The sequence below is a fragment of the Peromyscus maniculatus genome, chromosome 21 (genome assembly GCF_049852395.1).
Source record: "Peromyscus maniculatus bairdii isolate BWxNUB_F1_BW_parent chromosome 21, HU_Pman_BW_mat_3.1, whole genome shotgun sequence".
NCBI lineage: Eukaryota > Metazoa > Chordata > Mammalia > Rodentia > Cricetidae > Peromyscus > Peromyscus maniculatus.
The window spans coordinates 49,855,497-49,880,065 of record NC_134872.1 but is presented as its reverse complement, the minus strand read 5'-3'; the positions used below and the strand labels follow the sequence as shown (position 1 = coordinate 49,880,065).

Sequence of the window (24,569 nt, the reverse complement as noted above, 5' to 3'; positions counted from 1 at the left end):
TTTGGTGTCAAGGAAGTGGCAAACCATGTCCTGTTTATTAGAATAATGTCCGTGGCGGGGGTGGGGGTGGGGTGGGGAGGAGAGGAGCCATGGAAAATCCTCTCAGCAAGAAGACAGGCGTGAGTTGATAGCATATGGAGATACCAAGCTGGCCGCAAGGCTGCCTTCCCCAGGGAAAACCGAGGAGGAGGAGGAGGAGGAGTCCACCTAATTTTCAGTCAAAACACTCAGAGCATGAGAGTGCTCGGGGTGGGTGGGGTGAGGTTGGGGGTTAGAGCTCCCGTGAGCCCGGAGCCTGGGCACAGAGTAAACACTGTCCGGGGCACTGGAGAGTAAGGGTGACAAGGAGCACCCACCATCCTGGCTGGAGCACCACCGGCAGAAGGAGGGGGCCAGGCTCCGGATCTCCCTACCCCCACATGGTTATCTGCAGCCACTGGAAGGAGAGCAGAGAAAGGAAGGCATTCTGCAGAGGATGGAGAGCGGACAGGACTAGAGGGGTGGGGACCATGTGTGGCCCCCGACCCACCTCCCCACCCCTTCCCACGTACCTGCTCCATATTTAAGCAAATAGAACCAGTTTTCTGGGTGTCCATGGATAGGAAGAATGCTGTTTTAAGAAAAAGGTGGGGTGAGGGGTTAGTGCCGAGATGATGGTCTAAATGACCCACTCCCCCGAAAAGGAGAAACTTGGGAAGATAGGAAGTTATTCCTTGCCCATCAGGAATGAAACGTCACAACTGGTTAAGAGCCAGGCCCGGTTATGAGCGCTTGCCCCAGACTCATTTACTCTGCACTAGAGCACTGGGGAGATGGGACCAGCACTGACTTATTATTGGTTTACACTTGTTTATATATTGGGTGTGGGAGGGGTATGCAGGTGACCACATGTCACAGCTTGCACCTGTGGAGGTCAGAGGACAACTGGTGGTCATTGGTTCTTTGCTTCCACCCCGTGGGCCCTGGGAATCGAACTCAGGTCTCCAGTCTTGGCAGCAAGCACTTTTATATACTTAGCCAGCTTGCTCTCCCTAATGTTTGTTTTAACTCAAAGTCTTTTTTTTTTTTTTTTTTTTTTTGGTTTTTCGAGACAGGGTTTCTCTGTGTAGCTTTGCGCCTTTCCTGGAGCTCACTTGGTAGCCCAGGCTGGCCTCGAACTCAGAGAGATCCGCCTGGCCACTGAGGTTGCCTCAAACCTGTGATCCTCCTGTCTCAACTTCCCAAATTTCAAGTAGTATAAATATGGGCCACCCCATCCATCCTTGGGACAATAGTTTGATTTTGACTTATTTTTTGAGACAGGGTCTTTTGGCTGGCCTCGTGCTCACTCTGTAGCTGAGGATGACCTTGAACTCCTGATTTTTCTGCCCCTGGGATTACCATTCGTTATCATATCTTCTAGAGAAAGGAATCGGGGTACAGGCAATAGGCACGGCCCCAGCAAGTTGTGGATTTGAACCTGGGTCTGCTGTGTTTTCTGTGTGGGAGTGGTTCTACAGAAAGACCACAGGGTGAGGGGGTGTGGGAGCAAGCCAGGCTGGCCTGGCCTAAGCTGGAGGGGGGCAGGTGCCGCACTCACCAAACATGGCCTTTAGCCTCAGGAAGCAGTTGATGAAGCTGTCAAAGTCCACGATCATGTGATCATCCGCATACCTAGCCACCACCACCTCAGTTACCTTATTGGTCATCTTAATGCCTAGGAGACAGATGGGGCACGGGAGGCAGAATTCAGGTCCCCAGACTTGACTTCCCAGCTCCCTGTCTCTGGACAGCCTCATGCTCCCTGGCCACCTGCTTTCTCTATTGCCAAGCGCATCTCGTAGGAGTTCAAGGTCCCAGAGCGGTCTTCATCACACTCTTTGAAGATGTCCTGGAGACAGATGTCATCGGGCCGCATGTGTAGCATGGTGGTTGAAATAAGAGAATAGTGCAGTATGACTGACTTATACAGCTGCCCAAGACCCTGGAGCCCCACCACCCTGACCAACCACTTGAATCTCTAAGGTTCCTGTCTTCTCGTGGTTGAGGGGTTAACCCTTGGTAAGGGGATGTTAGTACCCTGCCCAGTGCATTCTGCAGGCACCCTTTATCACTACTCCAGGCTATACGGTTACTAACCAGTTTGTGTGTGTGTGTGTGTGTGTGTGTGTGTGTGTGTGTGTGTGTGTGTGTGTGTGTGTTGTGTGTCTCTGTTTGTTTTCAGTTGTAATGGCTTTGTTGGTAGTTCCCACCCTTCTTGGCTGTCTCTTTAGGGCTCGTTACCGTCCATTTCTTGATCTTTTTCCACAGGATCTGGAACTCCATAAGACCCAGCTTGCCAGTTCCATCTTTCTAGAGGGACTAGTCAAGGATAAAAGTGAAAAGGCATCTGAAGGGCAAGGGAACAGAAGGCCTGGACACAGGCTTGGGGTTCCTGAATACTAACAGCCAGAAGTGGAATCTTTAGCTACCCTCCAAATCTAACCCCTATCACAAAGGAGGGTCCTGAGGCTGGCTGGAGAGATGGCCACTTCTGAGTCAGCCTTGGAGGGCAGCGGAGAAGATGGGAAGTAGTGGTTAAGAACAGGAGGATACATCCATGAGGTTGATCATGCGGCGACAGACATCTAAGCTAAAGCCTCTAGTCTTGAAGTTCTTGACTGTGAGGGAGGCAAGGTGGAGGAAGAAGAGAAGAAGGAATGCTGTGTGGGACATGGGTGACCGTTGTAGGGATGGACTCTGAGGGTGGGGTGGACTGCTTACATTTATTCGCCAGCTTGTTGAGGAGCTTGTGAAGCTCATACATGTCTACTTCCTTGTCCTAGGAGGAGAGACTGCAATCACCTCCTCTGCCCCTTGGGCCCAATGGCCACCTCCCTTCAGCCGCTGCCCCTGGCCTTCTCACCTTGTCTGCCACCATCTCAAACAAATGGATGGAGTCCTGGTCCAAATCCTTCTCAGAGATGGTCTCCTGGGGAAGAGAAGCCGGGGAGGGAGGGAGCCAGTCTCAAAAACATCCTTCACACCCTCGACCCCTCAATCTCAAAGCTTTCTATTACCTCTTGGAAATGCTCAGCCCGGTTGACTTCATCCAGCAACCTGGGCATAAGAGAGTGAAGGTTTGGGGTGACTGGGGGCCAGCGAGATGGGGTTCTCAATGAGGTGACCCGGGGAAGGTCCTGTCATTGCATATGGAGCAGTACTGAACAATCCATCAACGCTGGGCTCTAGTTTTACTGTTTCTATTACCAATTTAGACCTCACATCCTCATGCCTCAGTTGACCTGAGTGTAAAATAGGGTTGACTTGGAGGAGGGGCCAGAACCTGACATCCTGCATCCCTTGGGCAGGGAACCTCGCCAAAGTGAGGTCAGCCCTCACCAGGTCTCACTGTGTTTTTCCGTAAAGACCCGAAGCAGGAAGTCAGCGTCTTTATGGGGCTCAAAGGTGGAGGGGATAATGATGTATTCCCCTGGCGGCAGCCGAAGATGACTGTGCACCTCTCGTGAGTTGGTAAAGATCTCTGAAAAGCCGTGGTCCCGATATTTCAGGAAGAACTCTTTCTTCAGATGGATGTCCTGGAGGTTCTGAAACTGTATGTACCCTGGAGGTGGGTACGGTACTAGCACAAGAGAGCCAGGAGGGTGCATCTCCCAAGGTGATCCATTTGGGGGGCAGGACTGGTGGTGGGTATGAGTACCATTGCTGTGGCCTGGACTCCTCCCATGCAGTCAAAAACCCCAGTATGGTCTCACCCTTCCCTGACTCCCACCGTTGGGTGGTAGGGGTTGGACTCCTAACTCAGGGTTCCCCAGAACCATTCTCCAGATCACCCCCCTTGCCAACCCACATGCAGCCAGGGGTGAGCTGGACACCTGCCCAGGAGTAAGCCTTTTGTACCTCCTTTGGGACCTGAAAAGAAAAGAGAGGGTCATATCTTCAGGGCGGTGAAGGGGCTCTAGCCTTCAACTATGTGAGTGTGCACCGTGTGTGTGCGCATGAGCATGTGAGCACAAGTGTGAGCCTGGGTTGGGGTTGTCAGGGCACTGGAGCAATGGTGGTGGGTGGGATGTAGGCTGTTGGCATTAAGAATTTGTCCATTTGGGATTTCAAAGTACAGTTTGCACAAAGTTTACAAAGGCAGATTTTTATCACTCTGGGTTAAGGACAGGGGATAGAGTCCTAGAGAGGCAGGGATGGTTTGCTAAAAGGCAAAGAGCGTTGGGATGTGAGCCCAAGAGTGTGCTGCTAGGATGGCACTTCACGGAGCGTCACCTACAGGAATGGCGTAGGTGGCTACTGAAACTGAGGAGCAAATACATTGGAATGTCTGCCCCCCATCCCCACCCCCGTAGCCCAGGCTTTGAATCTGCCATGTAGCAGAGGATGACTTTAAACTTCTGGTCCTCCTGCTTCCGTCTCCCAAGTGCTGGGATAACAGACGTGTGCCACAGTGCCCGGTCTCATGCATTGCTGGGGACAGGACCCAGGACTTCTTGCACATGAGTTACATCACTAATTTTTGTTTTGTTTTGATTTTTAGAGACAGGCCGGTCTCTAACTATGTAGCCGAAGCTGGCCTTGAACTCTGGATTCTTCTGGCTTCTGAAGGCACCTTCATTTGTGTGCACATACCCACACAGAGACACATACACATAATTCAAAGTTAAAGATCTTACATGTGTGGTGGTGCACACCTTTGATCCCCTCATATGAGAGGTGGAGGCAGGCAGATCGCTGTGCGTTTGAGGCCATCCAGGTCTGCATAGACAGTTCCAGGCCATCTAGGGCTACATAAAGAGACTCTGTCTCAACCAAATTAAATTAAAAAAAAAATTGTATTTTCAAATAAGTTCGCACAAGATGAATTAAATCAGATCAAATAAAATAGGTGATCGCCAAGGTTTGGGTGTCTGTCATTCTAAAACTTACATGGGAACTTAATAAATACCAAGGTCACGTGTCAATGGCATTTGGAGATGATTTTGGATTAGATGAGGTCATGAGAGTAATGGCCTGGGCCTGTGATGGCATTAGTGGCTCTATAAGAGGAGGAGGAAAGGACCAGGATGATGGCTTTAGTGGGCAAAAGCATTTGCCACTCAGGGCTAGTGACCCGAGTTCAACCCCTGAACCCACGTCCCCCAATTTTAGTATATGTATTGCTGAAGCAAGCACTCCTGGAACCCACTTTAAAAAACTAGGCCAACCTGGTCTACAGAGGGAGATCCAGGTCAGCCTGGTCTACAGAGGGAGTTCCAGGTCAGCCTGGTCTACAGAGGGAGTTTTAAGACAGCCTGGTCTACAGAGGGAGTTCCAGGTCAGCCTGGTCTACAGAGGGAGTTCCAGGTCAGCCTGGTCTACAGAGGGAGTTTTAAGACAGCCTGGTCTACAGAGGGAGTTTTAAGACAGCCTGATCTACAGAGGGAGTTCCAGAACAGCCTGGTCTACAGAGGGAGTTCCAGGTCAGCCTGGTCTACAGAGGGAGTTCCAGGACAGCCTGGTCTGCAGAGGGAGTTCCAGGTCAGCCTGGTCTACAGAGGGAGTTTTAAGACAGCCTGGTCTACAGAGGGAGTTTTAAGACAGCCTGATCTACAGAGGGAGTTCCAGAACAGCCTGGTCTACAGAGGGAGTTCCAGGACAGCCTGGTCTACAGAGGGAGTTCCAGGACAGCCTGGTCTACAGAGGGAGTTTTAAGACAGCCTGGTCTACAGAGGGAGTTTTAAGACAGCCTGATCTACAGAGGGAGTTCCAGAACAGCCTGGTCTACAGAGGGAGTTCCAGGTCAGCCTGGTCTACAGAGGGAGTTCCAGGACAGCCTGGTCTGCAGAGGGAGTTCCAGGTCAGCCTGGTCTACAGAGGGAGTTTTAAGACAGCCTGGTCTACAGAGGGAGTTTTAAGACAGCCTGATCTACAGAGGGAGTTCCAGAACAGCCTGGTCTACAGAGGGAGTTCCAGGTCAGCCTGGTCTACAGAGGGAGTTCCAGGACAGCCTGGTCTACAGAGGGAGTTCCAGGTCAGCCTGGTCTACAGAGGGAGTTCCAGGTCAGCCTGGTCTACAGAGGGAGTTCCAGGTCAGCCTGGTCTACAGAGGGAGTTCCAGGTCAGCCTGGTCTACAGAGGGAGTTCCAGGACAGCCTGGTCTACAGAGGGAGTTCCAGGTCAGCCTGGTCTACAGAGGGAGTTTTAAGACAGCCTGGTCTACAGAGGGAGTTCCAGGACAGCCTGGTCTACAGAGGGAGTTCTAGGACAGCAAGGGCTACAAGGAGAAAACCGTGTGTGTGTGTGTGTGTGTGTGTGTATGTGTGTGTGTGTGTGTGTGTGTGTGTGTGTGTGTGTGTGTGTGTGTTGGGGAGTCACATGGGCTAGTGCACGTTTGCAGTCCTAGGACTCAGGTGGTGAGATGGGAGGCGGGGACAACAGGAACACTGGCTGCTCACAGACCTGCCAGCCTGGAGGAGCCTGTGTAGCAGGGGAACATAGAGAGACCGTGACCCAAGAAGGTAGCAAGTAAGAACTGACTGGTGCGTACATGCATAGGTGAACGAGAGCGGAGAGGGGTGGAGGGAGGACAGAGAGAGGGGCTAGATGTGGTGTGCATGCTTATAATCCCACCACTTGGCAGAAGCAGGGGGATCAGGGGGGCAGCCTAGGCTACATGAGGCCCTGTCTCAAAACAGCAGCAACAACAACAACAAAACCCAAAAACCAAAAAACAAAATGGAGCACTGGCTTTTCTCATCATGCTCTTTAGTATGTCACAACCCAGCAGGAGAATCGCCATCAGACGCCAAACAGATGCCGTCACCGTGTTCTCGGACTGACGGGGTAGTCGGCTAAATGATCTCCTTTCTTTATAAATTAGCTTGCCCATGGTATTCAGTTAGACCAACAGACACAGATTAGGGATGGGGCCCACCGCAGGGCTTGTGAACACCTTTGTTTATCTTGTTTTGAGACAGGGTCTCGCTGTATAGACCAGGCTGGCCTGCAACTCGTGATAATCCTCCAGCCTCTGCCTCTCGAGTGCTAAGATCACAGACAGGCCAGCACACAGTTTATAGGCGCGTAGCACATTTATCCTAGCTGATGTGCTAGGGCACCCAGGCTGGGGACAGTCTCCCTTGAACTTACTTAACGGACTTTTTTTTTTTTTTTTTTTTTTGAACAAAGCTTGATTTTTATTACTTAAAAAGCTCCATATTTATTTTATTACTTTATCTTTCTGACTTTGTGCCTTCAATTCTTTCACCACAACTTTCTGCTCCTCAGTGTGGAAAAATAAGGACAGCTTCAAGAGTTTTCTCATTATCCTTGAGCAGGGGCCACGCTAAGCTTCTTCGTATCATCGTGTGCGGCTGAAGCGAGCAGTGACCTTGGACTTTTAAAATTCTTTTCAGAGCCAGGGGGTGGCACACATCTTTAATCCCAGCACTTGGGAGACAGAGGCAGGTGGATCTCTGAGTTGTTCGAGGCCAGCCTGGTCTGCAGAGCAAGATCCAGGACAACACAGAGAAAGTCTGTCTTGAAAAAAATTTTTTTTAGATTTATTTTATGTTTGTGAATGTGTTGCCTTTGTGTTTGTATGGACGTTCCTGAGGTTGTGAACCACCCTGTGGGTGCTGGGAACTGAACTCAGGTCCTCTGGAAGAGCTATAAGTGCTCAGCCCCCAACCTCGACTTTTTTTTTTTTTCCACATTTTATTTACTTTGTGAGTGTGTGCTTGCTGGGACAGCCTGAGGGAGTAGGCTTTCTCCTTCCTCCCTGGGGCTGGAGGACTAAGGTCAGGGTGTCAGGTTTAGAGGCAAATGCCTTTCCTCGCTGAGCCTCCTTTCTGGCCCCAAACCTTGGCCCCTCCTGTCTTGGGAAGAGTGTATTAGCCACAGAGGAGAAGCAGCCCTGGCTCCACCCCCTTTCTAGTCTCCCCTTGGGGTGGAGCCTAGGCTGGCACACATGCCGGTGAGCAGCGCTGCTTCTGTTCACTGCTGAGTGCCCGGGGACTGGCCAGGGGCTTGGCGTGCAGTAGGAGACTGCGCAGTATTCCCTACGTGTTGAGTGCATAAGGGAATGGCTAGACGGGCATGTCTGGGATCTTGCAAATCATGACTGGTCTTGAGAAACCCAGACTGGGGACGCCTCTTGGCCTCTGCAGTGAGCGGTTTTGGAGTGGCTGGGGCCACATTTGGGTGGGGGTGTTGCTGAAGACCATTGTTCAGGAATTGGGACACAGCCTCCACCTCTGCCCCTTCAGTGTGTGAGCAAGTGTGGTCACCTCATCTCGCCTGCCTTCAGTCTCCTTCCTGTCCGCTAAGGGCAATAATAAGTGTCATGTACCGGGTCTTTGGGGTGATGCCTGCCACAAAGGAAAGGGCAGTTGGTGTGGTAGGTTAATAGAAAAAAACAAAACAAAACAAAAAACCGCCAGGTGGTGGTGGTGCACGCCTTTAATCCCAGCACTCGGGAGGCAGAGTCAGGCGGATCTCTGTGAGTTCGAGGCCAGCCTGATCTACAGAGCGAGATCCAGGGCAGCCAAGGTGGTTACACAGAGAAACCCTGTCTCCAAAGACAAATAAAACAAAGAAATCTATGAAAAGGGAACAGAGTCAGGGCCGGACTGATGAGCTAGCTCAGTGATGAAGAGCACTGGCTGCTCTCGCCGAGGGCCTGCTTTGATTCCCAGAGTCCACATGGTGACTCACAACCATCTGTAACCCCAGCTCCAGTGATCTCTGCAGGTGTTAGGCATGCATGTGGTAAGCAAACATGTATGCAGACAAGAGAGAGAGAGAGAGAGAGAGAGAGAGAGAGAGAGAGAGAGAGAGAGCGAGAGAGCCTGCGCCAGGGCTGTGTGGCTTTGGGGGCTGACTCTCACAGGGGTCCTGGGGAAGAAGGGTCTTAAGAGGTGGTGCACGCCTTCAATCCTAGCACTGGGGAGGCAGAGGCAGGTGGATCTCTGAGTTTGAGGCTAGCCTGGTCTACATGGCAAAAGAAGAAGAAGAAAGAAGAAGAGGAGGAGGAGGAGGAGGGGGGGAGGAGGAGGAGGGAGAGGAGGAGGAGAAGGAGAAGAAGAAGAAGAAGAGGGGCCAGGGGGGAAGCACAGTGGCTGGGGACCCCGGAGGCACACCGAGAAGATGACGAAGCCTATGGTGAGCAGCTGGGCTCCCTCTTGCCGCGCATGTCTCCAGTTCTTCTGCATCAGGGCCACCAGGCAGGTACAGACCACCTCGCTCTTCTCAGAGTTGTCCTCTGGGTCGTCCTCCTCCGGGAGACAGATCTTAAACTGGGGGTTGCTCCAGAACGTCTCTGTGGGAGATGCAGGACGAGGTGGTTATGTTGGGGCAGGGCCTTCCGTCCGTCCGTCCGTCCGTCCGTGACTCGGGTGCACCGAGGTCCCCGCCATACATCTGCCTCCTTCCCTGAAGGCCGTGGCATCCGACTGACTCCGCCCTCGTCCGCCCTGACTCTGGGGCCTCGTGCCCACAGGTTGCCCACACCCACCGGGGTTGTTCCGGCAGCCGCCCGCGGTGCTTCCCTTCCGCCAGCTGCCCTCATAAAACGTCGTGTGCCAGCAGCTCTTGTGCTCCAAGGGAGACAGTGCGTCAGGGGTGAGGTTGCAGATCTCCAGGAGCGTGAAGTTGCTCATGAAGTCTTCATAGGACATCCTGGGGTGGGAGAGCAGGCAGCGCTGTCCGTCGGCACAGTCCGCGGGCACACCTGCAGCCCCTGACTGCGGAGGGACCTCCCCATTGCCGGTCCAGTGGAGAGGATGGTGCGGGAGGTGAGGGAGGTGTATGGGGAGTCGGACCCCCGCCCCCCTCCCCCAAGCCTCACTGACCAGAACTCCCCATCTTCCTTCTTTCGTAGCAGCTGTAGCTGGACGTCCACACTCACCTCTTCCCACTCCCTGGCTCTGCAGAGAGAAAACAGCGGAAGGGAAGGGCAGTCAGTCACTCTTCCTCCCTAAGGGACGTTCTGAGGGCCACCTCCAGAGTGCTCGGTAAACGGAGCGGCATGGGGACAAGGGCTGGTCCCACTGTGACACTGGCTTCCACGTGGGTCCTGCTGTGTCTTCTGTTCCCCTCCCCTGGGTCAGGGCATCTACCTGTCACTCCAGGCTCCGTTCCACTCAATCCGGCCCCAGGGATTCTGGACCCGGATCAGGGTTTCTACCTTGTCTCTGTAGTAGACCTGGGGGAGAGGCGTGGAAGTTCAGGACGTGGGCGGGTGGTGGCCCTCACATACCTGTGGCTCTCCAGGGACACCATTTGCCTGCACTCACGTCCTCAAGGCCAGTCACTGAGTAAGCGTGTCCTCTCACCAGCATATTGTGGGTCATCGTTTCAAAGTCACTAGTGCTGGTGATCTACAGAAAAGGAGGAAGGGATGGATGGCATTTGAGGTCTGGTCTGGAAATCCCAAGAAAGCCATTGTTTTATGTGACTCATAACACACACTATATATCCATATGGAGATGTTTAACATGGCATTAAGGGTCTCAAATTCCCTATGTAACCATGACTATCCAACTATTCTTAAACTCCTGATCCTCCTGCCTCAGCCTCTGGAGGGATTATAGACAGGAGCCACCACACCTTGCTTATAGTTTACATATATGTGTACACACACACACACACACACACACACACCACAGCAGTCACCTATTTGTGTGTGTGTGTGGTGTATGTGCACACGTGGGATGGCCAGAGAGAGACACTGAGTGTCACTGTCTTTAAAATAAACAGATTATTTTATGTGTATGAGTGTTTTATCTGCATGTTTGTCTGTGTATTACATTTGTGCCTGGTGCCCTAGGAAGCCAGAAGAAGGCATTGGATCCCCTGAAACTGGAGTTACAGGTGGTTGTGAGCCATCGTGTGGTGCTGGGAACTGAACCTGGGACCTCTAGAAGACCAGCCAGTGCTCTTAACCACTGAGTCACCTCCTCAGCCCCCCCTTCTTCTTAGCTTTGTCATTGGTCATTTGTGATTGGTTGTGCAATTTTATCACATATGTGGTTTCATAGATCCATCACCAAAGTCAAGATAAAGAACATGTTCTTTCTCTGCGTAGCTTTGCGCCTTTCCTGGAGCTCACTTGGTAGCCCAGGCTGGCCTCGAACTCACGGAGATCCGCCTGGCTCTGCCTCCCGAGTGCTGGGATTAAAGGCGTGCGCCACCACCGCCCGGCAAGAACATGTTCTTAATACAAGCATCTCTCACATGGCCTCTGCAGCCAGGCTCCTCCCTCCTCCCTCCCTTCCCTCCTCCCCTGAACATCACTAATCTGTCCAGGACAATGCTGCCATCACAGAAGGTCATATAGAAGCAGATTACAATTTACTGGGGCTGCTGTTGTTTCTATTCTGTGGGGAATAACAATTGGGTGTTTTGTTTTGAAGATTTATTTATTATGTATAGTGTTCTGCCTGCAAGTATGCCTGCAGGCCAGAAGAGGGCGCCAGATCTCATTACAGGTGGTTGTGAGCCACCATGTGGTTGCTGGGGATTGAACTCGGGACCTCTGGAAGAGCAGTCAGTGCTCTAATCGCTGAGCCATCTCTCCGGTCCCAACAATCAGTTTTTTAAACCAGACGACTGTTGTGACTCGCCTGCAGAAGGACAACTAGATCGCTGTTTTCACTGTTGTGAGTCGAGTTGCCACAAGCATTAGTGCGCAGGCTTTGTGGGGACTAGCCCTTCTTCCTCTCCTCCTCCTCCTCCTCTTCAATAACTCCCTCCCCCCAGGTAACTGCTGGTGTATGGAAGCATTCTGGGTACAGTTATTTATTTGAATAAATATCTGTCGGGTGCTTATTGACCCAGCCTGGCTTACTTCGATGGAACAGCCCATAAGGGAAGACTTCTCCAGGGCTTTCCTGAGGAGCCTTAGCATGTTGTGAGGGGGCTGACGGAGCCGAATGCTCTGGGCCACGCCGCCGGTGAAGTCCTCGAAACCCTCTATGGTGCTTCCTCCCGCCAGCGCTTCGTAGGATCCGTTCAGCCTGCAGGCAGACAGGGCGCTGTTGAGCCCCGGGCTGCAGATGTGCTTTGGAGGGAGCCGTCGGGAAGAATGGTGAGGGAAGAGAGACGTGCCAGATCGTGCCCTGTCTCCTCCCCTGGCTCAGTGAGTGGCCCAAGGTCCTCGGCGGCCGAGCCCAGGCTCCTGAAGGTCAGTCCTGGCTCCTGGTCTGGACCACTTACTTGGCATAGGCCTTCTCCAGGAGGGCGCTCCAGAATTCCTGGCGCTGGGAGCCGTGCACGAACACCAGCTTGTTATTCCTGGTGGGCAGTCGGTCGTCCACCACCACGTTCGTCCACTGCCCGAACTGCCAAAGCTGTGGGGTGGCAAAGGGACATTTGTCTGCACACTGGTGAACGCTGTCCTCAGAGCGCCGCCTGGTGGCCAAGTCAAGAACATACTAGCAATAGTCACTCATACGGGGATTTTTGTAAAGTGTGTGTGTGTGTGTGTGTGTGTGTGTGTGTGTATGATTTCTCTCCTTCCACTATGTGAGTTTCAAGAATCAAACTCAGGCCATCCATCACCATCAGGCTTGGGATAAGTGCACTTATCCCCTGAGCCACCTTGATCAAGGCCCAGTCACTCTTAGAATATGTAAGAGAAAGTCCACAAAAGCCCTAAAAATCTCGCTCTATTCCCCCACCTCCACCCTTAAACCTGGGTCCTGCCCCAGCGTCAAGAAAACCCTACCCATGGGGCTGGAGATTTGGCTCAGTGGTTAAGAGCACTGGTGTTCTTCCGAAGGACCAAGGTTCAATTCCCAGCACCCACATGGAAGCTCACAACTGTCTGCAACTCCAGCTTCAGGGGATTGGACACCCTCACATAGATGTACATACACATAAAACACTACCGCACATGAAATAAAAATAAATAAATCATTGAAAAAGAAGAAAGAAAGAAGACCCCACCCACCTTTAGACTGAGGCTTTATCCTGAGAAATAAAAGGTAGCTGAAGGCTGAGCTTTCAGATCTTAAAATCCTCTTCCTGTTTTATGACACTCAGAACTGTTCCTGTATCAGTTCAAGGGTCATATAAATTATATGGTGGAGATTTTCAGTGTCATGATACCTATGTAACGTGTTCCTGGGCAGGAGCACGTGCATGTGAACACACAGACGTGGACACGGACACACAGTCACAGTGAGAATTGGAAGGGAGGCACAAGCCGCTAATTATTTTCGTCGGAACTTTAAAAAAATTAGCTTACATGGTTTCTTTCATAAGCAGGTATTTCTCTGAAGATTAGTTGAAAAGTCACCCCAATCGGTGTTGTATTTGAAAAACAAAGTAAGTGCATACATGGTCTTTCTCTCTCTGGTGGTGTGAATAAGATTGGCCCCCATAGGCTCATGTATTTGGATGTCAGCTACCAGGGAGTGCAACTATTTCACAAGGGTTAGGAGGTGTGGCCTTGCCGGAGGAAGTGTGTCACTGGGGGTGGGCTTGGAGGTTTCAAAGCCCAGAAGTCCTCGCTTCCTGCTGCCTTGGACCAGGACATGTCTCTCAGCCGAATCTTCAGGACCATATCTGCCTGCATGAGGTCACGATCCCTGCCGTGATGGTAATGGACTGACCTCGAAAACTGTAAGCCAGCCCCTACTTAAATGCTCTCCTTTATAAGAGTTAGCATGGCTATGGTGCCTTTTCACAGCAATAGAATGGTGACTCAGTCTCTCTCCCTCCCTCCCTCCCCTCCCTCCCTCCTCCCCTTTTCCCTTTCTCCTCCCCGCTTCCCTTCACCTGAAAATGGAAGATGCCAGCATAGTTTTTCTTGAAGTTCTGGCCCTTGGGCACCACACGGTACAGCAGTTTGGGGTACGTGGTAAGGGCGCCGATAGCGGCCAGCAACCAGCAGTCCCCTTAAAGGCAGGCAGGCAGATATTGCTCCTTGAGCAGCCCCACATGTGTGGAGGCCCCAGATCCCCAGTCAGAGGAGCAGCCCTACAGGTCTCCCCAGAAAAGATCCCTCTGTCTTTCTTTGTTTTGTTTTGTTTTGTTTGGTTTGGTTTTTTGAGACAGGGTTTCTCTGTGTAGCTTTGGAGCCTGTCCTGGAACTCACTCTGTAGCCCAGGCTGGAACTCACTCCGTAGCCCAGGCTGGCCTCGAATTCACAGAGATCCGCCTGCCTCTGCCTCCTGAGTGCTGGGATTAAAGGCGTGCACCACCACCACCCGGCTCCCTCTGCCTTTTCACTGAGAAGTTGGGAAAAGAGCCAAATGGGAAAACTGAGGCAGAGCTCAGACAGTGAGCTCATGAATTTGTCCAGTCAAGGGAGTCACAAATCGGGGTAACACACTTTGGTTTGGGGGAATTCGGGCAGGCTGCATAGCATCCTGCTCTCAGGAAGAGTCCCACCTGTTGCACATATCCAGTAACCCTTCTTCGTGAGTCTCATTCCACCCTGTGAATGTGCTGGAGTAGCGGCCAAAGGCCCAAGATGTCTCTCTAGAAAACTTTTGTGATCTCAGCATTTGGGTGGTGACGGCTAAAAAGATGTTCATTTGTCACCAACCTGGTCTACAAAGTGAGACCTGGTCTCAAAAAAACCAATCAAGAGCTGGAGAGATGGCTCAGCAGTGAAGAGTACGTCCTGCTTTTCAGAGGACTTGAGTTCAGGCTGGGATCCACATCAGATAGTTTGCAACCACCTGTCACTCTAGCTCCAGGGAATCTGACAGCGCCCTCTTCTGGCCTCTATAGCCACTGCACTCACATGCACAAACCCATATACAGAAACACATATATGAAAATTAAAAAGAAAAATTGCAAAAAGAAAACAAAAAACCCATTCAATCAACCAAAAAAAAAAAAAAAAGATGTCGTGGGACTGGAGAGACGACTCAGGAGTTAAGAGCACTTGTTGCTCTACCATGAGGGCCAGAGTTCAGGTCCCAGCCCCCACATCAGATATCTCACAAACGCCTGTAATTCCAGCTCCAAGGGATTGGATGCCCTTTTCTGGCCTCTGAGGGCACCAGACACATATGTGTTCATACTCTGATACACACACACACACACACACATTAATAATTTAAAAAGTGTTTTAAATCTGAAAATGGAAAGATGTCTGTCCCATCACCCACATTCTACTGGAGATGATGAGCTCTGACTCTATCCCACTGTGAGCCCTGGAGCTAGCTGAAGACGGGAGCACAGTGCCATGCCTCAGCCATCCACTGCCATGTCCCCCAGGGTCAGCTCTCAGTGAGAGGCCAGGTAATGGGGGTTGCTGTGTGGCCTCCAGGGTCTGGCCAAGCTTTCATGCACTAGAGAGTTTTTGTGATGACTAGTGGCCTCTGGGCTCTGGAGGGCAGCTGCAGTCATCATCAGTACAAGGGCACAACCCTCATTTCCTCCTCCTGTACCCAGCATCCCTCGGGCCACTGAGCCACGGAGGCCACTGTGTTCCTTGGCCTCTTGCTAGACTTATTTCTGCCCTTTCCCCTGCCACAAATAGAAAATAAAGCGGTCCTGATGCCTGCCCTGGCACTGACGGGGTGGGAAGAGATTATAAGCCAGGACCAGCTAGGGGCGAGGAGATAACCTGGGGCAGGGTCATGTGACTCCATTGCTCCATTATTTGATGGCCCAGACTAAAGAAGTCCTACCACCTGGGACAGATGACAAACACTTGAGTTTTGTCTCCTCAAAGATAGGGCCCAATTCCCAGGTTTTTTGTTTGTTTGTTTGTTTGTTTGTTTAAAGACAGGGTCTCCTATAGCCCAGGCTAGCCCTGAACTCATTGTATAGCTGGGGATACCTTAAATTGCCCATACTCTTTTTTTTGGGGGGGGGCAAGGTCTCTAGACTCTTGGCTAACCTGGAATTCACTTTGTAGACCAGGCTGGCCTTGAACTTGTGAATAATCCTTTTGCCTCTTCTAGATTGTGGGATTATAGGTACACGCCACCATACCCAGTTTTATGTGACGCTAAGGATTAGACTAAGGGATTCATGCATGCTAGCCAAATAATCTGTCAACTGAGCTACACCCAGCCCCATAATCCTTTGCCTCTTGAGTATGGGTCACATTCAGGGCTTGTTCCTAACAAAACATGGTGGACATTACTGTGTGTGTGTGTGTGTGTGTGTGTGTGTGTGTGTGTGTGTGTGTGTACCTGAGGATCAGGTGGGCCGGGGACAGGGCATGTTATAGTTCAGTGGTGAAATGCTTGCCTAGCTGAAGGCCCTGGGTTTCATGCTAAGTAAAAAAATAAATAAATGAGCCAGCTATGGTGGCATAGACCTTTAATTCCAGCACTTGGGAGACAGAGGCAGATGGATCTCTATGAGTTCAAGGTCAGCCTGGTCTACATACTTTTCTGCCAGCTAAGGCTACATAGTGAGATCTTGTCTCGATAAATAAATAAAAACAAGCAAATAAACAAAAAGCCCCTGGGGCTTTCCGTGCAGCGGTATCTCAACAGTGCAGCCCTGGACCCAGCCGAGTTTTCAGAGGACCAGGCCCCACAGGGCAGCTGACCACAGCAGTAGTCTCAGGAGGTACTCTGAGCCAGCCCCACACCTCTGCTTCTGAGGTTCCCCAACAGAGCCTGTGAGGTGAGAAATGCTTGCTGGTTGTTGGAGACAGTCTCATGTGGCCCCAGGTTGGCCTCGAACTCCTGACCTTTTTGCCCCTTTTTCCCTAGGTAGGTACCATCGTGCCTGGTTTGAAACTTAAAAAAAAAAAAAGATTTATTTTGTCTGTGTGTGTCTGTCTGAGAGTGCACATGTGGTGGCCTGGGGGCGGGAGCAGGCACATGCCTGTGCACATGGAGGCCAGCAGGGGGCGCTGGATTCCTTGGAGCTGGAGCTTCGGGTATTTTGGATGATGGACTTGGTACTTGGGTGTTGGACTTGGCACTCTGGTCTTCACTGTTTTGTAGCAAGTGCCCTTAACTGTGGGCCATCTCTCCACCCGCCTCCGACTGCTAAGCCTTGGGTAATACATTAGGCAGCAAAAAATATCTGCTATACCACCCCAACTTACTCCCAAACCAGACTGCAGCAGATACAGAAGGGACACAGAGGACACACGTGACCCTCCTACGGAAGGTCATCTCTTGGAAGGGGAGGGACAGGGAAACAGAGGTGGGTGGAGCCTAGGGAGCCCCAGGCTTCCAGGTTTGAGAGCCCCGCCGTAGCCCCCCATCCCAATCCTTTTCTCCCCGCTCTCCCCATGGAGGCCAGCTCGTGGTTCCCCACTCACCGAGGACCCCTTGGCAGATGTCTGTGGGGGAGAAGTCATCCGTAATGAACTGGGGGTTATGCGTGATATCCTGTGGTGAAGGAACAAGAGCGTCATCGGTGTCTGTCGAGGGGTGGAGGGCCCCATCCGCCCTCCCGCGCTCCTCTGAGCTCTAGGTGAGCAGTAGGGGGAACCCGGATCCATTTGACCACGGCTTGGCTACGATAGCCAGGCTTGGGTGCCAGCCTAGGGTTAAACGAGGAGGTTTGACGGAAGCATGTTCGGAACCACCCCAGCTCTGAGGGCACCGGGCCCTCCCCGTTCCCAGTGCCCACCTTGGGTCGCTGCCAGTAGATGTTCTGAACCTGTTTGGAGCTGGGGCCCAGGTCCTTGAAGCCTAAAGACTTGGGCTCAGCAGGGAAGAAGGGGTCCTCAAACAGTTCCCCCTTCCTTAGACACGCTGCTCGAATTTCCTCAAAGTTCTGGTTCTTGTAGTTGCGGGCGTTTTGGTGTTGGCCCACGCCCTTGGCCTTGAGCCTGTTACTGTTTATGAAGGCCACCATTCCATTCTCATTAAAAATGGGCTCTGTTCGGTAAAGAAGAAAAAAAAAAAAAAAAAAAAACCCAAGTAACCCGATTTAAAACGGCACTGAAGGGCTGGAGAGATGGCTCAGCCGTTAAAGGCTAGGCTCACAACCAAAAATAAAAAAGGGTACTGAAGCCGGGCGGGTGGCAGCAGCAGGTGTTTGGGAGGGGTGTCAGGAGCCGATCCTCTTCAGCCACAGAGGTTTTTAGTTTTTCATACTGTCCTGGCTGCTTTTGTGTGTCAACTTGACACAAGGTAGAGCCATCAGAGAGGACGGAGTTGTAAGGCATTTTCTCCATTTGTGACCCATGGGGGAGGTCCCAGTCCTCAGGGGGTGGTGCCATCCCTGGGCTGGTGGCCCTGGTGCTATAAGAAGGCAGGCTGAGCAAGCCAGGGGAAGCAAGCCGGTAAGCAGTTCCCTCCATGGCCTCTGCATCAGCTCCTGCCTCCGGGGTCCTGCCCTGTGTGAGTTCCTGTCCTGACTTCCTTCAGTGATGAACAGCGATGTGGGAGTGTGAGCTGAACAAACCCTTCTCCTCCCCCACTGGCTTTTCGGTCATGGTGTTTTGTTGCAGCAATAGAAACCCTGACTAAGACAGTACTTATTCACTTTTGTGTGTATGTGTGTGTGCCTGAGTGTATGTCTGTGCACCACATGCTCACAGAGGTCAGAAGGGGGATCAGATCCCCTGGAATTGGAGTTATAGATGGCTGTGAGCCACCATGTGGGTGCTGGGATTCAAACCCAGATCTTGTGTAAGAGCAGCTGGTGCCATTGAGTTGCCTCCTACCCTCCCTCTCCCCCTCCCCCAGACAGGATTTCTCTATGTAGCCCTGGCTGTCCTAGAACTCACTCTGTAGACCAGGCTGGCCTCGAACTCACAGAGATCCGCCTGCCTCTGCCTCTCAAATGCTGGGATTAAAAACATGTGCCCCCACCACCTGGCCCCATTTATTTTAAATACTCATTTATTTTATCTATCTATCTATCTATCTATCTATCTATCTATCTATCTATCTATCTATCTATCGGGTCTTACTATGTAGTGCTGGCTAGCTTGGAACTCACTGTGTAGACCAAGCTGACCTCAGACTCACAGAAATCTTCTTGCCTCTGCCTCCCAAGTTCTGGAATTAAAGGTGTGTACCACCATGCCCAGCCTTATTTAATTAAAAAAAAATGTGTATGGGTGTCATACCTGCATATATGTCTGGGCAGGTGTATGCAGTGTCCACCAAGGCCGGAGGAGGACACCAGATCCCCTGGGACTGGAGTAGGTGATGGTTGTGAGCTACCGAATGTGGGTGCTGGGAACTGAACTCAGGACCTCTGGAAGAGCAGCCAGTGCCCTTAATTGCTGAGCCATCTCTCCAGCCCTATAAATCTAAAGGATTTATTTTATTTATATGTGCACCTGTCTGTGTTTGCGTGTGTTGGGGGAGCGGAAGGTGTCAGAACCCTGGAGCTAGGGTTACAGACATTTGCCAAGTGACCGGCTTCTCACGGGGATGCTGGGATCCAAACTCTGGTCCCCACTACTGTGCAGCGAATGCTCCTGACTGTGGAGTCGTCTCTCCAGGACCAAACACAGTGCAAGCATCATGCATGCAGAGAGCCTTGGCTAAATGACACCTCGCCCCAGAAAACAAACAGAAGTGGCCTGGACATTTTTCAGAAGGTCAAGAACACCAAGTGCCGCCCCATCCATCCTACTCACAGGCGACAGGAGGGATGATGACAAGGCACAGTGAGCGAAGTGAAGACTGGGGCCCCTTGAGCACGGCCAGGGAGACCGGAAGCCACGGGGCCCCTTTGGAGAGCATTGTTTGGCAGAGGTGTCTCAGAAAATGAGACTCGGGCACTGGAGAGATGGCTGGGTAGTTCAGAGTGCTTGCTGGCCTTCCGAGGACCCGGCCTTGGTTCCCAGACCCACACGGGAGCTTATAAATCACCCGCAACTTCCGTTTCGGAGGTCCTGAAGCCCACTTCTGCCCTTCCTGGGTACCTGCACCCATGTGCACATACCCACACATAGACACATAATTTAAAATAAAAAATCAGGGGCTGCTCTTCCAGCGAATTCAGGTTCAATTCCCAGCACCCACATGATAGCTCACAGTCATCTGCAACTTGATGTTCCAGGGGATCTGATTCTCTCTTCTGGCCTCTGAAGGCACCAGGAACTCACATGATGCACAGATGTCCATGCATACAAAGCATCCGTGCATATTTAATAACAAAATAACAACAACAAAAATATAGGGCTTGGGAGGCAGAGGCAGGTGGATCTTTGTGAGTTCAAATCTGATGATCTACATAACAAATTCCGGGCCAGGGCTACATAGTGAGACCATGTCTGGAAAAAAGGAAAAAAGGGAGAGAGGAAGAAAAAAAGAAAAAGAAAGAAAGAGATAAAGAGAGAAAGAAAGGAAGAGGAGGAAGACCGGGGAGAGGGAAAAAGGAAGGGAGGGAGGGAGGGAGGGAGGGATGGACAGAAGTTCTCAGCAAGGGAGACTGCCTCACCTAGCCTAAGGTCTCTTGGCCATGTCTAGAGAGGCTTTTGGTTGCCACCACAACCGAGGTGGTAGCTGTTGGCGTGTAGTGGACGGAGCCCACATGAGCTGACTGCTTTACCATGCTTGGGACAGCATTGCCTCCATGTGGACAAACGGTCACTCAGCCTGGGACGTCAGTGGCTCTGCAGAGGCTGTGGAATCTGGGGCAGACTCAGGCCATCCACACAGGGAAGTGAGCCCCTTGGTGCCTTGCACTCGGGCCACCCTGGGAGGCCTCTGCCATGGCTGCGCTGGGACTGAGGGGGGCTCAGCCTCTGCTGGAGGTCTTGGAGGGTCACAGAAGGGGTCACAGAAGGGGCTGGCATCCGAGAGGACTGGAACATCATCAGGGGCAGCCCAGCCCAGAGAAGGTGCGGCTTTACCTCTCTATTTCCCTGGGGGCTCCGTCCAGGATCATTGCCCAGCTCAGAGTCGTTTCTTTTTCTTTCTCTTTCTTCCTTCCTTCCTTCCTTCCTCTTCCTTCCTTCCTTCCTTCCTTCCTTCCTTCCTTCCTTCCTTCCTTCCTTCCTTCCTTCCTTCCTTTTCCTTCTTTCCTTCCTTTTTTAAAGATTTATTTATTTATTTATTATATTTATTTATTTATATATTTATTATATTTATTTATTTATATATTTATTATACAGTGAGTGTTCAGCCTGCAGGCCAAAAGTGGCACCAGATGTCACTGTAGACGGTTGTGAGCCACCATGTGGTTGCTGGGAATTGAACTCAGGCCCTCTGGAAGAACAGCCAGTGCTCTTAACCTCTGAGCCATCTCTCCAGCCCCCCAGAGTCGTTTCTTATACTGACAGCAACGGTTAGAATCCCCATGAAAGTCCCCCGTGTCTGAGCTTGTTACTTAGTGTGGACAGCGGGGAGTCATACGCTCTACCTGGCTCCCACTACCATTGCTGTGGCAAGCGTCTCTAGAGAAGGCAGCTGCCCCAGGTCCTTTGCCATGGTGCTGTGGGGCCCTGTGTCCAAGTACAGCAACCATTGTCATCCCCATCAGAGTAGCTGTGGCCACTGGCAGTGGGCCCTCAAGGTGGCGCCTGTAGACATTCCCTCATGGAGGAAAGGGTCTCCCAGGGCCGCTGGATCCTCACCGAGGTCCTGGCCACTCCCTCTTGCACATCCTAGCCAGCTGATTGAAATTCTGTGCCAATGGCATGTGGTCTTGGGAAGTACCAGAGTGTGTAAACGTGGAAGGTTAAAGGGAGGCTCGTCTGTGTAGCCACCAGGAAGTTGTCATCCGCGCTAGGGTGAGACTCTCCAGAGATGCCCCTGTGAGTAACTTCTCACCAGTGCACCGGAAACAAGCCCAGGTTAGACTCTGGCCTCTTGTTGGGGTCTTATCTGGGGCGCGTAGGTGTTCGGTGACGTCATGAACTTGAAAGGTTCATGCAATACATGGGTTGGTGGGAGGGGGGCAAGGTGGGACAGACAGACAGACAGATGAGGCAGGCAGAAGCTCAGACAGATAACTATGGGAGATCTTAAGAGACATGACCATGCTGGGCAGTGGAGGGTCACACCTTTAATCCCAGCACTCGGGAGGCACAGGCAGGCGGATCTCTGAGTCAAGGCCAGCCTGGTCTACAGACCAAGTTCCAGGACAGCCAGGGCTACACAGAGAAAACCTGTATTGAAAAATAGGAAACTGCCTCCTCCATCAGACTAAAAGTCAAGGTGGGGTGCAACCCACATCAGACTAGGGACCTGTAGATTTTTGAAAAATTAAATCTAAGAAGAATGTGGTAGCACATTACTGTAACCTGGCATTTGTGAGGTTGAGGCAGGAGGATCCTGCTGATTATATCTATTTACTTATTTATTTATTTTTTTATGTGAGCATACATGTACCAGACCACATATATCTGGAGGTCAGAGAACAAGCTGTAGGCTCTCTCCTTGCACCTTGTGGATCTTGGGGATTGAACTCGGGTCATCAGGCTTTGTGGCAAGCACCTTTACCTAATAAGCCACCTTACTGGCAAGGATCCTGTTTTTGAGACCTCAGCCACATAGTAAAACTTAGTCTCTGAAACAAAAGAACAAGAATAATGCCTCCCAAACCCCCAAATCTGTTTATTTGGAATGCCTCGGTTGAGCTAATTAACATATGATACACTATCTCACACACTTTTTGTTGTGGTAAGAACACTGAATATGAATACTATTTTTTTTTTTTTAAGACAGGGTCTCATATAGACCCAGGCTGGCTTCAGACTCCCCATGTAGCTGAGGAGACCTTAAACTCCAGATCCCCCCACTTCTACCTCCTGCGTGTTCAGATGACAGGTCTGTGTCTTCACATCCAGTTTTATGGTTTTAAGGGGATGGAACTCAGGGTTTCATGCATTAGAGCATTCTACTACCTTAGTTACATCCCAACCGCTGCTGTCAGTGATTAAAAAATATTAATTATGTGTACGTGTACATAAATGCAAATGCCCACAGAGGGTGTTGGATCTTCTGTGAGCCAGAGTTACAGGTGGTTGTTAGTCACCCCACACGAGCACTGGGAACCAAACTTGGGTCTTAGGCAAGAGCAGTTTAGGCTCTTAACCCCGGAGCCCCCCTCGGGCCCACTCCCAGGGATTTTTGAAACCATTACATTATAATCAGGGAACCCATAGTTTTATGGATAGTTTGCTCTCCAGAGCTTGGAGGAAACTGAGATACTGCTTCAGAAAACTCTAGGGGTTTGGGGTCTCCTTCAAGCCTAAACATCCAGGAGGCAGGTCACTAGCCTGTCACAGAAGCTGGGAGGCAGAGTCTAGGGGCCTTTGTCCTCATATGAATCCAGCTCTCTCCCCTCTCACAGGCCGAGGGGGAGGGCCAGAGCTGAGCCTCAGGCCTCTGCTGCTGCTGAAGCTGGATTGATTACCCAAAGGACCAGCTTCTCAGCCTCTCCTTCCCAGTGCGCCCTGGATCTGAGGGGAGAGCTCAGGCTTCATCCGAGCAGCTTGCTTCTGCTGTGTCTTAGGACCTCAGGTCTCTGGACTAAGGAGGCCACTTTTCTAGGCTTGGGAGATTTCCTCTGTTCCCTCTGGCTTACCGTATCTCTAATGGCCGATGGGGGCCCCTTACACAAACCCCTTTGCAGACAGCCGTGACTGAGGGGTATCAGACATCGCTCTACCCACGAGAAGGAAGCCCAGCTTTTACCCTCAGAGCATCCAGCCTGAGAGAGGTCCGGCTGTACCCTGTCTGAGGTCTCAGGGAACACAGCTCGCATTTCTGTAGGAACGTCCTAGTATATAGAAGGGGCCGGCCCCGTGGGTGCCTACCTGGGGAGTACAGCATGCCGAGGGCTATCAGGTGAACTCCTAGTGCAAGCAGGACCTAGCACAGGGCTTGACAGTTGAAGGTTCTTGGGGGGGGAGGGGGGCAGAGACCGCCCCTCCCCCACCCAGAACTCTCCAATGCAGGGGGAGTCTGCAGTCAGGGGTCTAATGGCTGCCTCCGTTGTTCCCTCCTCCTCACTTGGCCCTTCTGATCTGCCAGGGCCAAGGCCTGTCCCTACTGGGGCGAGTCCCTCCCCGTCAGTCTAAGGTTTCTGGACGGTTGTTCCTACCCCCTCAGCCTGCACATTTAACCCTGAAAAGCTTCTCATTTACAAAAGAGTCACGACCTCATGTCCTCACGTCTTACTTCCCTCACATTTTTTTTTTTAGAGATATGTAGCCCAGGCTAGCTTCAAACTTGCTTCATAGCGAAGGCCTTGAACCCTGGGTCCCCCTTGTCTCTACCTCCCAGGTGCTGAGACTGCGGACTTGTGTTACCGGCCCTGCTTCCGCCTCCTCCATATGCCACGCGCGTGTGGCTATCAGAGGAGAGCTTTTGACAGCCTCCTCTTCCCTTCCACTGTGGCTTCCGGGGCTCGAACTCAGGTCAGGACGGCAAGTGCTCTCTCTACCTGCTGGGCCATCTCCTGGACCCCTGTCCTTCTGATCTTGAGGGCCTCTGCTTCCCGAGTCCTGGGGTCACAGGTGTGCTCACCACACCTAGTTCACGCCTTGGGGGGATGGAATCCATCTTTGCGCATGCTAGGCAAGCACGCCACCAACTGAGCACATGCGAGCTGCTACTCCATTTCATAGGTGAGGTCCAGGGGTGTGATACTGTTTGCTCAGGGTCACTCTGCAGGTAAAGGGCTGAGCCAGGGTTTGAGCCTAAGGCCTCAGCCCTTACCTATCATCCGTTAGGAGGGGACAGGGCCCTCCCCTC

General features: G+C 51.7%; 1 protein-coding gene across 1 annotated transcript; it reads right to left on the bottom strand.

Annotated features, from left to right (window-relative positions):
• Window positions 1–23,736, bottom strand: Capn11 (calpain 11). Its single transcript, XM_042266002.2, has 22 exons — window positions 23,630–23,736; window positions 17,530–17,780; window positions 17,216–17,285; window positions 13,747–13,865; window positions 12,181–12,314; window positions 11,813–11,981; window positions 10,260–10,343; window positions 10,083–10,168; window positions 9,816–9,890; window positions 9,479–9,642; window positions 9,105–9,283; window positions 3,880–3,891; window positions 3,361–3,572; window positions 3,039–3,078; window positions 2,885–2,950; window positions 2,743–2,800; window positions 2,575–2,639; window positions 2,263–2,331; window positions 1,792–1,870; window positions 1,580–1,696; window positions 552–610; window positions 1–436 (listed from the first exon to the last, which is right to left on the bottom strand). The coding sequence occupies exons 1-22, from the start codon at window positions 23,643–23,645 to the stop codon at window positions 410–412; spliced, it is 2,151 nt and encodes a 716-aa protein (XP_042121936.2). The 5' UTR covers window positions 23,646–23,736; the 3' UTR covers window positions 1–409.
• Window positions 23,737–24,569: the final 833 nt, after the last annotated feature.

Bases quoted from the DNA above. Each gene is read 5' to 3' on its own strand.
- Capn11 (XM_042266002.2), bottom strand. The intron at 9,284-9,478 runs GTGGGTGTGGGC...CATCTCCCACAG, and splicing joins CGGCTGCCGGAACAACCCCG to AGACGTTCTGGAGCAACCCC. The intron at 1,697-1,791 runs GTGGCCAGGGAG...TCTGTCTCCTAG, and splicing joins CTTGGCAATAGAGAAAGCAG to GCATTAAGATGACCAATAAG.